At 38.5% G+C, this 17,425-nt stretch overlaps 1 protein-coding gene across 1 annotated transcript; it reads right to left on the reverse strand.

Moving 5' to 3' along the window:
• Positions 1 to 3,738: 3,738 nt before the first annotated feature.
• Positions 3,739 to 16,175, reverse strand: cacng1b (calcium channel, voltage-dependent, gamma subunit 1b). The gene is made up of 4 exons (XM_008416841.3): positions 15,177 to 16,175; positions 7,363 to 7,437; positions 5,490 to 5,627; positions 3,739 to 5,325 (listed from the first exon to the last, which is right to left on the reverse strand). The coding sequence occupies exons 1-4, from the start codon at positions 15,415 to 15,417 to the stop codon at positions 5,093 to 5,095; spliced, it is 687 nt and encodes a 228-aa protein (XP_008415063.1). The 5' UTR covers positions 15,418 to 16,175; the 3' UTR covers positions 3,739 to 5,092.
• Positions 16,176 to 17,425: the final 1,250 nt, after the last annotated feature.

Consider the following 17,425-nt stretch of genomic DNA (forward strand, 5'->3'; position numbering starts at 1 on the left):
ATTTACATTTTGATGTCACCTCTCCTGTAAAACCTGAAGCTAAATCCTCCCTGACAAAACCCTCCTCAGTTTTCTAAATCCACGTTAAATGTTCCTCTTTATGCATGCATACTGCTGGTTCTACTTCATCCAGTAACTGGTGAATCTCCGTTTTAGTTTCTTTAGGCTCTTTGGCCAAAAAAACAACGATTTTGCATTTATCCTGTGACACTTGAAACGAATTCATAAGCAAGTCAAACAGTCAACATATTGTTGCCAAGCCAGTCCATTTATGATTACAGCGCTCCTATCTTCACATGGCTACTTTAAGAACGATAATGCAGCATGTAACAAAGCTCACATCATCTCAAATTGGTTTCTTGAACATGACGATGAGTTTACTGCAATCCCGTGGCCACCATGGTGAACCAGGTCTCAGTCCAATAATATAAGTTTGGGATTCCAGCCAGCTGATCTCCGGCTACTGCTTGACGCTTTCACGTCGATAATGGACAAGAATATCTGAGGAAGGTTTCTAACCCCTTGCTGAAAAAATGCCACGAATAATTGAAGCAGTTCTGAAAGGAAAAGCCGTTCCAGGCAGGTACTTACTAAGTGTACCTATAAATAGGTCTGTGAGTCAATAATAATGTTTATCCATCAAAGCAAGTAAGATGATGATAGAAGAGGGAACAAAAAAGAAAAATAAATGTAAAATACACACAAAAACACACACACATATTTTCCATTTTTATTTATCAGTTGTTATTTGGCTGTTTAGCTTTTTAAAAAAAATATATAATAATGTCCAGCCATTCCTGCTGACATTAGATTACAACTAAAAACCAGCGATCAGGCCCGAAACCTGGGAGTAGTGATGGACTCTGACCTGAACCTTCAGAGCCACATTAAGACAGTCACAAAGTTGGCCTTCTATCACCTGAAGAACATCTCTAGGATTAGAGGACTTATGTCTCAGCGCGATCTAGAGAAACTCATCCATGCGTTTATCTTTAGCCGCATTGATTACTGCAACAGCGTCTTCACAGGTCTGACTAACAAATCAATCAAACAGCTGCAGCTGATCCAGAATGCTGCTGCTCACGTTCTCACTAAAACCAGGAAGATAGAGCACATAACACCAGTTTTAAAGTCCCTACACTGGCTCCCTGTAGCTCAAAGAATAGACTTTAAAATACTGATGTTAGTTTATAAATCACTGAACGGTTTGGCACCACAATACCTTAAAGATCTGTTATTACTGTACCAACCGTCTAGACCCCTCAGATCTTCTGGTTCTGGTCTGCTCTGCATCCCCAGAACCAGAACCAGACGAGGAGAAGCATCATTCAGCTTCTATGCACCACAGATTTGGAACAAACTTCCAGAAAACTGTAAAACAGCTGAAACACTGGGTGCCTTTAAATCTCAACTTAAAACCCACCTGTTTAGAGTTGCTTATGGCTAAATTAGGGTTAGAGTGCGGGTTTTGATGTCTTCCATGTTTTTATGTCTTTAACGTTAATTTATTTTTCTTTCTTTTCAACGTTTTAATGATGTAATGTTTTTTGTTTTTTTATTTTTTTAATCTCTTTCTCACTGTTTATTTCTGTTTTTATCTTAATTATGTAAAGCACTTTGAAATGCCTTGCTGCTGAAATGTGCTATATAAATAAAATTTGATTGATTGATTGATTGATTGATTGATTGATTGATTGATTGATTGATTGATTGATTGATTGATTGATTGATTGATTGATTGATTGATTGATTGATTAGAAAACAAACAAACAAAACAAAACAAAAAAAGAGATAATTTAGATTTATTTTTAGTCCAAATAAAGATGCTGTCTTGGTTCAGAATAAAACCATCCACATAGATGAGCATCAGCGGTATTACTTAACATGCACCCAAACACAAAGAAAATGCAATTTTTACCTAAAAAAAACAACCTATCCACACCTGGGACAGTGCATTTGTGCTACTTTTAATCTAAGAAAGTGAGATTTTTTGTAGTCTTCTTTCAGCAAGCTGGCTAGAAGCTGCAGCGATGGGTGGAGAAGGTGGAGGAACCCTATACCCAGCTGAAACAGGATGAAAATATTTAGCTGTTCAGAAATAATAAACTTCCAATATTGTACTTTGCTGCCAGTTTCAGCTCTGTCTTATTGGAAATCATACGTCAATGTTCTTCTGTACCCTGAAGAACAGAAGAACAAAAATAGACTGTAGCATCATGGGTCATGAGATTTCAGCTAAAGATATTCTTATGTTTTAATTAAAATAAAGTTAAGTAAGATGATAAATCAAATTAAAATATAACAAATAAACAGGTATGCAGAGATTGAATATTCCTGCTGGGAAGCTGATGAATTTTCTAAGAAAAGACAATTAAGTTGGTATGCAAAAGTGCCAAAGTGGAACATTTTCTTTTGCACACTCTCCTCTGCTGTTGTGCAACACCTGTAATTCCTCCACTATCAAAGCCATTGCAAGTGCAAACCTTCAAATATGCTTTTCTATGTTAATGTTGCACCTTTGGTTCCCTAAGTCTCACTTAAACAAACTCAGTGAAATAATACTCAATCCAACTATTTTTATCATGGAAAAAAAACAACCTGTAAAACATATGCAGTGAAGCCAGGTGCAGAAATCACAGTTCTGACACCTTCCAGGTGTTAACTTGACACTGCCAAAGCAAAAAAAAAAAAAAAAAACTGAACTTTAAAAATGCACAAACTTGATTTTTTTTTATGCTATGAAAGCAGGTGTAATATTTCAGCAAATGTCATAAAACAAAATACCGACAAAGTTCCAGGATTTAAAAGTGTACCATAGGAAGCATAAGCAAGTGTGCAGGAGTCAGTGAACTACAGTAAAGGTGTTTTGCATTTTTTAACAGCCTATATTCATCTGTCACACCACATCAGCTCCAAAGAGGCCTTGACTTGCTGTACTCAAATTCTGTGGAGCATTTGGAAAAATGTGTCACTCTTAACTCAGTTAGATTTCAGATGATTAAGTAACAGAAATGAAATGTTTCCAATTACATTGGATAAAGAATAAACAGAACTTTGGATTGGATACGGGAAACACTTCAAGTGCATCTCATTTTGAAAGACTGCATCATACTCAGTGAAACCACCATCACCAGCTGGCCACCAGGTGCCTTAACACGACAGCTTTATACCGGATGCCTGAAGATGACTCGGAGCAAGTGTGCGTCCATCTATCACTTGTCTTTACCCACGTCGGGCTCCTTCATGTCAGTCCGATTCCCTTCACTCGCATGTCCTGGTAGGTCTGATTGTCCATTGTACAAAATTTAAAGATTCTTTTAATCCGTGGCGCTGAAATGGTCCGATGTTCTTCCACAATGTCTTCAATCACTTGAAGCTCAAGGCGTATTTTTGTACTTAGACATTTCTAAATTCCAACTAGTTCCTCTGTGTTTTTTTAAATTACTGTATATGTTTTGCAGTGATAAGTAGGTTATTATATGCATGTATTTTAACATGTGAAGTGCTTTGTGAGTCCTATCTGCGGGAAGAGTTACATGAAGAAATTTCACTTGCTGCTTCTCTATATGGCTTACCTGAAATGCCAAGAAAAAATAAAAGTAAAATAAAAAACTAAATTCTGTGCTGGTTTTTGGGTGTGTCATCACTCCGTAATTATTTATGCCCTCATAATTTTCTGATTGAACTCAGAAGTCAAAGTGACAGAAGAAACAAAAACCTCAAGAGGAAATACAAACGTTTGGGGGATTTAAATATTTTTAATTGATTCTTGTGAAAAAGACAAATATTAATATTGTGTAAAAATGATAATACAAATCATACATGAATAATATCACTTTAGGCCTGCTGTCATGAGACGTCAGATAAAACAAGTTTTTTGTTTTGTAGTCACTCAAATTCTTACTAGATAACATTAACACTTAGAGATCTACTTTAACTCTAATAGATCTATTAATTAGATAAAAAATAGATTTATTAGATCTGCTACTTGCAGAAGAGACATGCACAGTGTGCTTTAATTGTTTTGTTTTTCATAGTCCATGTAATGATGTCACACTGTGATAACTATGATAACAGGTTTGTTCTGATTACAGCGGTAAAATTATTATTATTTTTTTTCCCTGTGAAATGGCATCCTTTAGGGGTCTTTAATTTCACTGCACCTGCATTAGCTGAATGTCTGCTGGGCCACACCGACTCATGGAAACACATTAGGCACAGGTGACTAACAACACGTGAAACAACTGGATAAAAGGAGTTTGTCTAAACGAGGTCTTTATCTAATGGTGACAGTATTATTTGCAGGTGAACCCAAGCATCGTTTACAGTTGAAGGACGAACAAAACAGTTTAATTTTCCTACACTACATGTCGTAGCTATAGCATTTACAGCCTTAACTGAAACTTAAAGGGGTAATTTTGGAATGGTTTGGTAAAAATGCCTATGTTGAAAATACAGTGCCTTACAAAAGTACTCGCACTCTGTGATCGTCTTCGCATGAACTCATCCAGACACTTCAAGCGTCCTGGGATGATTTTATGTAAATGACTGAGACAAAATAACTTCAGAAATCCATTCATTGTTCAGTCTGAGGAGCTGTTTGTTCTTGCAGAAGAAAAAACGTCCCCACAGCATGATGCTGGCACCACCATGTTTCATGCTGGACATGGTGAGTTCAGGGTGATTTGCAGTATATTTCAAATGATAGCCAAAATTGTTGAAAGAATGACTACATTGTGTTGGTGTTATCGCACAGAATCCCCTAAAAGTACACTAAAATTGTGAATTTTAAACAACAAGATGTCAAACAAATCACTGGGCAAGAAGACTTTTGCAAAGCACTGTCAAAATGGTAGTCTATAAATATTGATGAAAACTCTGAATTTAAATTCAAAACCCGTGGAGATAAAATTTTGGAATATTTGAAAAAGAGAAGAAAAAAAGAAGAGATAAAAAAAGTTAATTCTCATTCTAAATAAACTTAATGTCTTTTACTTGAGCTATACATGATTAAAGGGTTAAAAGATACACAACCGTATTTTTTTTTTTTTAAATCTCTGTTTACAATTGATCCCTGCAAAACCATCCATGGCTAATCCAAGGTGTCTGGCTCAGCGTCCATGCAGGTTTCCCAGGGGTTACGAGGCATGTGGGGCATTGAGATAAGAAGAAGGGCAGCTCCACTGAGGATGAGGAGGGTGAAGGAGGCGCAGGCACAGGTAAAGGACCAGGAGTAATAGTATTCAATCCAGATGGTCTCATCGCTATCGATCATTCGCTTGACAGACTGGCGCATCACTTCGACGGAGATGATAATGCAAAGGCCTGCATGTCAAAACAGGAAAGATCTCCATTTGTTCAATTCAACCAACAAAAAGACGCATTAGCTTTAAAAAAAAAAAAGGTCTATAAAAAGCAGCACTGTGACGACAAATCATATATATTTCAAACTCTGAAATAAGATGAAAAATAACGTGATCACATCTGACCCGCAAAGGCAAAGAACATCCCGGCAGGTCGGAGCAGGTAGTCTCGTCCTTTTCCGAAAGAAAAGATCACACACAGAGTGCCCAGAATCATGAAGAACAGACTGAAGATAGCGATGGCTGCAGCTGAGATATTGTACTCTTAGGAGGGAAAGGAAACATATTTAAGATTTAGAAACCAGAGGAAGATGCAAAGCCAACAAGGAAACATAAAAAAAGAAAAAAAGAAAAATGTACCAAAGACAAAATGGTTGAAAAAAACTGGATGAGATGATCGGATCAGTGTGGAGATTAAAAACTGGGACTGTGTAAGATAATAACTGTTTCAACGTAGCACTGAGCTGAGTTATGAACCTGATAATTAGCCTTTAAATTAGCCTCACTTTAAAAAAAAAAAAGCAAAAAAAAACAACAGACATTAATCCAAACCGTTAATAAAACCATTTGCATGACAGACAAGTTGCCGCAGGCTTTTAACAAGATGATTAGGACATGTCTCTTTCTTCCCACCTTCTCTCTCTCTCTCTCTCTCTCTCTCTCTCTCTCTCTCTCTCTCTCTCTCTCTCTCTCTCTCTCTCTCTCTCTCTCTCTCTCTCTCTCTCTTTTTCTCAGATAAAGATAATCTGCGTTTTGCTTCTCTGTAGCTATGGAGAGCACTCCAGCTGAGATAGAAATTATCCTATTTCACCTCACAGCCCCAACTGTTCAAACATATCTGGTGGAAAGATTCCTCACGTTTAGGCTTTTTAGCACATCCTAAGAAGTTTTGTTTGTGTGCAGATTTTCTGATCTATCTTTCTTAACTTTATTTAGGCAACATCAAAGCAACATACATATTTTTTACCTGTGCAGATCCAATTTAAGTTGAATCTACATTTCGAATCAACATTTCGATCGTATATTAAATGATCAAAATGTAGCAAAGCCATGTTCCCCATGTACAAAATATGTGTTTTGCATTTTTCACATCTGAGATTTCACACTCACTTTTGATCAAGTTTTCAGGTGTAGTTTTAAAAATTTTATATTTATGTTTTTTTATGTACAAATGTCAACTGAAATGTGTCAATTCACAATATTTCCAATTATACCTTAAAAACTAGGAAATATTTTTCCACCATTTCAGTTTATCCTTTCAAAGTATGACTAACTAAATGCAAACTGGGAATTAATCCGTCGGATGATTAACTCTTGCTCAGAGTTTTGTTGCTGTTGGATATTAATATTTCATGCTTTTTGGACTAAATAGGAGACAGAAGGTTTGCAGCACCAAGCTCTCGTTCCTGAGAGCATTTCTGTGCAAATTCATGTGCACAGAACAACACGTCAGATTTCTTTGGTCTATCTTAAATTTTTATATTTTTATCGGACTTATTTTTATTTTTGCCTCGCTTCAGTGGAAAGAAATAAAACCTCCTTTGCTGTGCAATTAGAAGCAAATTAGTTATTACATTATTAAGATATTACTCTTATCATTTTACACTGTTGCTAAAAATAAGAACATTTCTGCAATAGAAGCCTAATTATGTAATAGAAGTTGATGAAGATATGTTTACAAGTGTGGTCTTTAATTGAAAACATTTGTCAGGATGCTGCTGTTTCTTTCACACAAATGCGATGAGATAAAACACAATAAATCAGGAAGAATTGCATATAAACAAGTTTGCCATTACAAGTGTGTAAAAAGTAATTTGCTCCAAATTTCCTTCTTGTTTTTCTTAGAACCCTAAAAGTGGCATAAAGATTTGCTGTCATGTTGATCACATGTCCAATATCTCCCTGCCTTTACTATCCTCTCTTTTTCTCTCATATTATTAGAGGTTTCTGTTGATTTTAAAACATAGACAGTGTGGTGAGTTAGTGAAGATCCACCCACCTTTTTGGGTCTTCACTTCAAAAACCTCAGCTTCTTCTCCCGATGTGAAGTGTTTGAAGTAGGAGCAGTTTTTTGCTGAAGAATAAAAGACAGTGAGGAGGGGGGAACAAACAGACAGAAAGAGATATGAGGGACAAAAGGCAGAAAAAAGATTGCATCCTTTTGCATTACCAGCCATTGTTCTGTGTTATAAACCTTCAATGAACCTCATGACTAAGTATAAAATTACACTGACATTATTAGGACAGAAGATTAAGGGGTGAATACTTTTGCCAAGTACTCAGTGAACACTGTCAAAAAGGCTTTTTGGGTTTTTATAAAGGAAACATTGAGTTAAAAGTTTTATTCATCCAAATCTGGATCATTGTAGGAGATTAAGAATTCTGTTTTAAAGGTAACTTCCTCAACGCAACGCCCAGTTAATGGATTTATCCACAGAATATTCGCTTTTGAGATCATCAGATGAAAACCTGTGGAGAAAACAGACTTCAAGAAATTCAGCTAGTGACCAATATGAGAATGTCCTTCCTTCCTTCCTTCCTTCCTTCCTTCCTTCCTTCCTTCCTTCCTTCCTTCCTTCCTTCCTTCCTTCCTTCCTTCCTTCCTTCCTTCCTTCCTTCCTTCCTTCCTTCCTTCCTTCCTTCCTTCCTTCCTTCCTTCCTTCCTTCCTTCCTTCCTTCCTTCCTTCCTTCCTTCCTTCCTTCCTTCCTTCCTTCCTTCCTTCCTTCCTTCCTTCCTTCCTTCCTGTGTACATTTTAAAGTTTTTTCCAACCACAGCATACTGCATCAAAACATAGTTTTGTAGCAAAGTCAATATTCAGAACAAAGACACATTTACATTAGTGAACACATTTTTACAAAAAAAAATCTGTCCTATAATATGGGCTTAAAATCCCACATTATATCTTTCAAATTTCTAAATTTTTAAATAAAACAATGATAATTTCTGCAACTAATGTAGATCTTGATTGACTGCCTATCCACTGTATGTTTGACATCCCTTCCCAATCTCAGCAGCAGTTCTATAACTTGTAATCAATTTTTTTTAAAGAAAAGCTAATATTTTCTGTCATCCATGTTACATGGATTCAAATTCACATATTTCTTCATGAAGTGCAACTGTGAATGTGTTGCATTTTACTTGCTGAGCCATCAGTATTTTGCCCCACAATAGTTTGATATTTCCCACAGCTGGGAAGAAATGTTTCTCCTTTAGATCAGTTATTTTCTACTCCTCCTCCATATGAGCCGTATTTTTAAAGGCATCTGGGAGGAGACAAAAGGTTGACAACGACCTAAAGGCCAAGCAAGCGTTCCCTCTGTTCTACACTTGCTATCCTTTCTCGCTGAGATTAAACCCATAAAACAGGCAGGTACCTTCTCTGCCCAGATAGGGACAGACAGTGTTTGTGTGTTGGTGTCTGTGCACAGTGTATGCGTGTCCACGAGGCAACAGAGGAGCTGTTTGTTAACCAGGATGAGAAGGAATCACTAAAAGGGGTAACCTAGCAACAGACTGCTGCAGGTCCTGGCTAGTTCTGTCTGTTTACACATGTAAAGGCATATATGAAGAGAGCTTTGAATGCATATGCAGGTGCTGCTTGTGCATGGAAAAATGTACATGTGGCCACGCAGGAACTCCAGAAAAGTGGAGGCAGCTGAGATGTGCAAATATATTATTTTCATTTTGTATTTTCTCATTTGCTGCCGGCACCTCTGGGGCCAAGCTAATCTCCGCTAATATGTGTTCGGGTTGAGCTATATTGTTTTCTCCAGTCTTTATGAAAACAGTTTCCTGCCTAATACACAAAGATGAGATAAGAATAATAGTTCAGAGGAGCTTTAAACAATGAAGATTTTTTTTTCTCATCAAGATTGATTAAGACTGAGAAAGCAGGTGGAAATAAAGTCACATTTCTGTCTGCAGCTGAAGAAATCTGCTCTAACTTTAACTCAAAATCAGGTTTAAAATTCAAAAGTTTGTGGCCTTACTGCTGTGGTAGCATCAACCCTTACCAGGTGATTTGTCACATACAGGTTATTATCACTCAAAATATATTAAATCTTAATCAATAAAATCCTAAAATTAATGTTTACTTATTTAAAAACCTGAGTGTTGATTTTGCTTTGATTCTTTTTGATGATGCAAACATGGGACTGTTGTTCTGTTCAGTTTGTCTATTTGTGTCTATCAAATAAACCTAAATAAAATAAAATAAAATTTATTGAAAACAAAAGTAGCTGTAGCATCTTACACTGACACACAAAAATTGCGGTAAAGGTAAAAGTAAACCTGTGTCACCCTTGCAGATTTTATTTCAAACGTTAGAACTGTCTTATTTTTTTGCCACTTCACAATTTTGCTCTACTTCACTCAAAAATGATACATATTGTATTACTATTCTTTTTGTTTTAATGTGAGAAAAAGTAAAAAGCTTAAGGTGTATAAATACTTTTTAAGGTGCTGCGGTGAGATCAGTTTTCATTAGTTTGATTCTTCTTGTTTCTTTTTCCTCCTGTAGACTGACTGGTAAATAAAAAAAACAGTTGTGGAAAAGGCAGAAAAGGCACATTTACTGCTCCAAACGGTGAACATTTACCTAGAAGGAGAACATCTGGGTGCATATCATCGACCTTGCAGTCTTGCTAATGGGGAGATTTAGTTCCAGGGGGAGTATGATTAGAGCGAAGTGTTGCCTGTCATTTTAGTTTCACCTCTTTCCACTTTGTCGTCTTCTCTCTTTGATGTGGCGCCTCTTGTTTACCAACTCCAGATTCATTCTGTTTCACACAACATCTCACATTTTTTACGTTTTTGTTTTAAATTCAGTCAGCCATCCGGCACCTATAGGTGCGTAAAAGCAAGTCTTTATTTTGAAGGCTTTTGCTCACGGTTTGCATTGAGGTTCTTTCACAGAATGACCAACTAGTTCAGGGTCAGTGTGAAAAACATGCACTCTGATATTTGAACAGCTATTCCACCAGGAGCTCCGATAACCGGGACAGAACAGCGCAACAGAATCTCCGGCTGCCTGAGCATGCTGACCTTTTATGACGACAGTCAAAGGTGTCATTGTCATCATCGTGAGCACATTTTGTTCTGTATATTCTGGGTCTTTTACATTTTAAGAGTGCTTATTCAAATTTTGTGTCTGTAAGTGCTCCACGTTGCGATAGGCGGAGGCCAACGCCTTCACTGCCGCCTTGTTTGGGTTTCCACTCAAAGCAGGAAGCCGACACACGAGAGAGGGAAATAATTGAGCGCAGAGAAGGTGAAAAGGCTCGAGGGGATATTTGTGCTTTTGAGTATAAATTCTGGATATCATCAAAGTGCTTGGCTTCTGAAAATGAAAAGCAGGAAGTGGAAGATGTTTTTATGTAAAGATGCCCTCTGGGGATACTTTCTTTCCGCTGAAGGAGTGGAAAGCGTTAATGCACGTCCACCTTGAAGCTCTGGAACATGTTCGATAATAAACCTGTCTCTGTTGCCTCTTTGAGCATGTATGCATGTGAACATGCACATGCACCCAAAAGGTCCATTTGTGCTCTTTATTTCCCAGCCTGGCTGCGCGGTGTGCTCCATAAAGGGTTTGTTTGATTTTTACAACACTCCAGCTGTCATGCGTCATTTCTGGGAAGCTAATTTTGAAAGCCGTTTGGGTTCACAGTTTAGCTGCTCTTGTTACACAACCGCTTATCAACAGCAGAGTAGATAGAAATGAGTGTTTGTGTGCCATCCTCTTCGCAACCAACCTCCTTGTCTTATAGGAAAATGTTAATTTGCATTATTAAGTCCAATCACTGCTGCATGTGTGTTGTTTGGGTTCATGATTCATGAAGGATGTAATCTCTCAGAGCACATATTGGTTACGGGACAACGCTGTGCTTTGCGTGCAGTCAGCACAGTAAACTGAGAAGCAGATAAACTAAGCAACTGGCTTTAAATCGGTTTAACAGAAATTGCATAAAAGCAGACTGGACTGCTTTAAAGTTTGTCTTACATAATCCAATGTACTGAATGTAGCAAATAAGAACTGAACTTGCAGTTTTCGTGATAGCGCGGGTTTTCACCAGCATTTGCCCATCAGTGTGATTCACGTTTTAACCAGCATGCCTTCAAAACGTTTCCACTTGTGCAAGTGAGCACTTTGTTCATTTATTTTTTTCTCCCTACTCAATCTCTCTAAAATATGCAACAACAAAAAAAGCGAGCGGCTTTTAAGCGACACTCAAAGGATGTTTGAGATGAAGGAAAGTGGAATAAAAGGTTAAACAAGCATAAGGGAGGCCACAGATTTTCTCATGGGAATAAATGGATTGCCGACTGATTCCCATAAGTAGACTGCAGCATATTGAACTAGACGGGAAAATGGACCCTCTAACAACATTAAATAAAAGACAACGGCTTGATACTTACTGAAGGATAAAAAAGCTCAGCTCAAGCAGATTAACATGAAACTAAATGCAGGACTCTCTTTCAAAATATTACTTTGACAGTGGGATTTTTTCCATTTTTCACCTCGGGCGATTGCAAGCGGAAGACTGCGAGAAGTTGATAGAAGAAGAGGAGTTTAACTGTGGATGAAGATCCTAGTTTATCGATTTACAATCCAAAATGGTTCCAGTTTAGGGTAAAATCAAAAGTACTACATTTCAACCTACCTAATCTGTATTCACCTTTAATATGCAGTGGAAATTGAAGGCAATACGAAATAGCTTCAGAAAATCTTAAAAGTTTCTTGAAGTAAAAACGTACTACTTCAAATGATTCCCTTGCAATGGGGAAACGGTGACAGTGTTGCACGGTGATTTAGTGAGACAAAGCAACAGCACAGTGACTGACTGGAACCTGCCCCACAAAGAAGTACAAACATTAAGTCGAAAACCGATAAGCCTTAAGCAAAACATTTAACCTTGAAGCAAAAACAAATTCTCAAAATTACTCAGAGACAGAAAGACAAGAAGCCATTCTTACTCATTTAAATCCCAATGAGAAAAGTATTTATTCTGCTACAGCTTGAATGATACAAATGCAAGTATTGAGGCTCTACGTTCTCTAATGTCCTGCATTTGTGGTGCTCTGGAGTCATATAGGAACTAACTGCGCATGACCAAACCAGCATAAACAACCTGATAAATTGTGAGCAGAGCACACAGACTACTTACCCAACGGTAAAAGTGAAAATAATCAGGACAGAGAAAGCAATTATGAACAACGGAAAGCTAAAAACGAGAACCGGAAATAAACCAAAACCAGAGAGCGTGACATTTCAGTCTGTTAGGATGCGTTTGTCTAATTACTTCTGCCTATTTCAGGTTGTTTGAATCTCACAGAAGAAGTGGAGATTCTGCTTTTATACTGTTACCATGTTTTAAAGAAAAGAAAACAAGCAGCAGCAGCATGAGGTTAAACAATTATTCATCCATTCATCCACAAGATATATGTAGGTTTTTTTTTTTGAATGAAGCATGACCCCTAGGAAATACCGCTTCAAACAATAAAACAATGCATACCGTGTCTTGCGACTGGTCAGTTTCATCTCCACAATCTGGACTTTAGGACTGCATATTGACTTTTTATCAATATATTTTCTGCCATGTCCTTAGAGTGACATTCTCAAGGATAAATGAGAAACTCTTTTTGTTCTTTCTTTTTATCTTTTTAGCCGAGGAACATTTCTTATCTCAAACGCTGGTGTCAAAAGCTGAATTACACATGATTATTTATGCTCTTATTTCATCTCGTCTTGACTGCTGTAACCGTCCTTTCATCTGTTTGAATAAGAAAGATCTTGACCTTCTCCAGTCAATGCAGAGTGCTGCTGCAAGGCTTTTAACCAACATGTGAAAACGACAGCACACCACTGCTGTTTTAATGTCTTTACGCTGACAATTGGTAAATTTTAAAATGCATTTTTACATTTTAGTCTTTACTGAAGACCCCTGTGAGTTAATTTGATCAAACACTCCAGATGAGTTTGGCAATAAACAAATTATGAATATGTGGAAATGCGCCACATTTAACACAGTAATGTATGGTGGAAGATCTCAGGTGATGTGAGTTTGTTTCTCTTTCAAAGAACTGAGAACTTTCTTAGAGCACATAACACTCCCACAGTAATACCATAACATTATCCGATGGAAAACAGGTCATGTTTAAGTTCATAAGCAGTTCAATGATCCTGAATATATGGTCACCTAAATTCAGAAATTATTCACCGGACACAAAATCTGTGTCTTTCATGGTCATCATAGCCACCGTTACCTGAATTGTGAAAACAGGTATTGGTCAACAACCCCCTTTCTGTATTCTTCAAAACCGTTGCATGTTGAAAGAGAAACCTGAGGCTGAATTTACACATTTTTACCAGGTGCTTCAATACATCTGGAGGCTGCTTTATAGTGATATCTTAGGGGGATGATTAATATGTCAAACTGGACTTATGAGTCTGTCAGTTACAATTTCTGTGTCTTACATCCAACAGGTGACGGGCTTGTCCAGAGAAAAAGATGAAAGTGTGTTCGTCTGGCTTTCTGTCTAGGGTGCACTGTTATCTGATCTCTCAACATGTTCTTGGAAAAAAAAAAGTACACCACCATCTCACTTCCCTGGAAGACCCCTCCACACCCCACCACCGCCTTTGTCTCTCTCTCTCTCTCTCTTTCTTTTGTTCGTTCCAAAAATGCTCGGTGTCTCACGCTCAACAGAGGTGTCCCTGCCCACGTACACCCTCCTGCTCTCTTCTCTCAATTGCTTTCATTCCTCCCGAGCCTCCCAGGTGTATTCTAACTCATGAGCTGGGGCGGAAAGCCACACTTCATTAAGGCCTGCACTGATCCTGAGGTGCTGGAGGAGCCAGAGGCAAAGTCAATGACAGAGTCAGAGTGAAATCTCTCAGTTAGGCTGCAAGGCACGCATGCACAGCCAGGGGCCAGGAGACGTGGTTTCACCCAGGGGCTTGCTCTGCACAAAGAGAGTCCTCGTAATTAAAGCTACGCAGGTAATTCAAAACCTTTAAAGACACAAGCGGCAATGTTTTGACTTTTTTTTTATGACTTGCAGCTTGGAATACCATCCAATTGTGTAAAAGAGTTGACTTTATATTAGACAAAAAACAGTTTTAGTTAACATTTTTTCCATCTGTGTTTTAACCACAAAAGTAATAAACGCTATTTTCGTGCAAGATTCACATCTGATTTGATCAAAGCCTCTAAGGAATCTGTCGAAATATTATCTGTCAAGATAAGGGAGTTGAGATCTTACATTTCAGCCCAAAGAGAGTCAAGACTACGCTATGATAAATGATTCAACGACTCATAGTTTTATGACAAACAGAAGAGATTTGCGCTTTCCTTCACCGGATGAAGGTATCCTCGCTGTACCAAATCAGCAGTCTGTTCAGTGACTTTCTTTGTGGAAGACAAAGGCGGTTCACAGGGTTTCTGGGCACAGTGAGTTGTGAAGTGTTTGGTTGAAATACCCATCCATGTTTATGTTCTGGTGAACGTCTGCACACATGGCCACATATGTGCTGGCACAAGAGAGGAAGACAACAGAAGCAGGAACAGATCCACAGAAATCAAAAGGGCTTATCACAATGCTGAATGTGGAAGCTGATGGATTATAACTCAAATAACTCTTTAATTTCCTCGGAGATAATTGTTTAGGGGTTGTTGTTTTTTATCTTAGCAACACCACAGACCGTATGTCTGACCTCAGCTTCTTGACGTGAACCTTAACCATAAGAATTAAAAGATAATCACTGATCAGGTTTTACTGATTTTACTGATTAAAAATTAGGATGCCCCCATACCTCCAGGTAAGCTGATGGGGCCACATCCTTTGCCCTGAGGGTCTTCCTTCACCATGAAGATGGTCTTCTTGCAAAGCCTCCAGAGGCCAAAGTGGGCCGCCTCACATGTGGCGTTGAGCTTCTCCACCCTGGGACTCAGGACGGCCCAGTGATCTGTCACCACTGCCGCCAGCATCGCAGACATGCCGACGACGATCACCACAGACGTGATCTTGACCTTTGTCACCTGCTCCTCGAACATGTTGCAGCTTCGAGTTGGTGCGCGCCGAGCCGTGGGTGTGCGCGTCCGTGCTTGCCACCGGTTTGTGTCAGCAGGGCGAGTGACTGGACAGACTGCCGCAGAAGTTGCTCCTGGTCCTCTATATTTTCAGTTCTTGACATCGGACATTGTCTCCAGATGTTTTGCCGCCTTCACCACACCGCCGATGTCCTCTGTTGTCGCTCTTGCTCTTCAAGGGTCTGTCTTTTTCGTTCTCCGCCTTGTGCCTTGTGGTTGGTGAAAAGAGGCCAGATAACAGTGCCCCAGTTTCTGCCTCTCTCCTCTCTTCCTCTCCCTCCCTGCTCGCCTTTGGTAAACTAAGGCCATTCACTTAAATGAGCAAGGTGTGCCTGGATGTCTCTGTGCTCTCTACATCAATATTTTGGAGCAAAGCTATTGGGACCAGTGTTAGAGCAAGATTGATTTAAAGTTTTAATACAATTTGTTGATTCAGATTTTTTTCCCCCCTGCAATTCTTACAACATCAAAGGCCATCATATGGGAACAATCGTCATGCTCTGACACCAGACTTTAATATTTCATCACTCTTCCAAACACTTATCAATCCATCACTTATCTGGAACATTCTCTGTCGCATCTCCCTCTTTTTCTTATTCAGTCCAATCTCGTTCAATTGTTGCAGGTGCCATGCGCCATGGGACTCCTCGGGGGAAAGATTTCCTTTATTAGTTGGCGTCTGGAAATGGCTGATCTACTTCCTCAACCAATCAGCTGTCAAGGTTTGAAACAAGGGCTTCACCTGATCCCGGCAGCTGATCCAGATTTTTGTGACGAAAAAAGGGGCTTTTACTTCAAACCTGTAGAATATTCATGCTGTTGACATTGTTGAGAGAATGCATTACACATATTTGTGCCGAGTTCTCAGCATGTATTAATTTAACGTACGTACTTAAAACCACAATTCATTTGAAAGGCTGAAATATTACAGGCTGTTGAGCTCTCTATTATTACCGGTCAGCAGGAGCTTTATTAAAATATGTAAACCGTTCAAATCTGATAGCCCTGAATTGCACAACCAACGTCTTGCCCGTAAAACTCCCTGCGTAAGTGGACAAGCTTTTTATAAACCACTGCGCCCCACTTTAGATGGGACTCTGGCCCATTTTCAGCTCTGACACCACTCACACAGCTCGTGGGGCTTTATACTTTAAACTTTGGGATATTTAAAGCTAAACATAAAGTCAAGGGGACACAAAATACAATCCAGGATTGCAGTGCCTTTCAAGTGTTTCCACAACTACAATCCATTGTTACTGTGTTTATATGTAATAGACCAATGTAACAAAAATGACAAAAAGACAAAACTGATGCAGTTTTCGTCATTTCTTTACTAATAAAAATCAGAATAGTGTGGTTTGTATTCATTTTCAGCAGCTTTTACTCCTGTAGTACCTCGGTCAATTTGCTCCAGGGCAGATGTGGCTACTGTTCAGTAGCTTGCCATCACCAGCCTGTGAATGTGTGTGTGAATGACTGAATGACTGAATGTAGTGTGAGGTGTTTTGGGGTCCTCTGGACTTGAAAAGGTGCTATTCAAGTGAAGGACATTTACATTTGCCAAATTAACTTGAATTACTTCAATAGGCAAACAGAGGCAAATTTTCTTTGTATAAATCCAGCTGAGAAGGCATCAGAGGTTTATAAGTTTGTGGTTTTATTTTGGATAAAAATGTACCATTTGTGTATATTTTTCCCATTGTATGTTCTAGTACATTAGTCTCTCTTTAGCTTATATTTTATAAACTGTAGAGTACTCACTATTTAGATGCAGAGAGACTCGTATTATTGCAACCCAGAAAAGGAATTAAAACAAACTTGGATCCCAGAAAAAATTCTTCCAGAACAGAAACATTTAGTTTTTATCATTACTTAGAAACTGTGGAGTACTCATTACTTTTACAAATTTAGAGCATACTTAGAAAGTCCAGAGAATACGTAGCAACCCAGAAGTCCAGGGGATACTTACTTA

This window comes from Poecilia reticulata, chromosome 8 (assembly GCF_904066995.2).
Source record: "Poecilia reticulata chromosome 8, P_reticulata-male-v2, whole genome shotgun sequence".
Classification (NCBI taxonomy): Eukaryota; Metazoa; Chordata; class Actinopteri; order Cyprinodontiformes; family Poeciliidae; genus Poecilia; species Poecilia reticulata.

What these genes read in the sequence shown, in the direction of transcription:
- cacng1b (XM_008416841.3), bottom strand. Translation starts at nt 15,417, where the DNA reads ATGTTCGAGGAGCAGGTGACAAAGGTCAAGATCACGTCTGTGGTGATC. An exon ending in CCCCATCAGCTTACCTGGAG is followed by an intron (nt 7,438 to 15,176) that starts GTATGGGGGCAT and finishes TTTATTCTTCAG; the next exon opens with CAAAAAACTGCTCCTACTTC. An exon ending in TGAAGTGAAGACCCAAAAAG is followed by an intron (nt 5,628 to 7,362) that starts GTGGGTGGATCT and finishes TTCCCTCCTAAG; the next exon opens with AGTACAATATCTCAGCTGCA.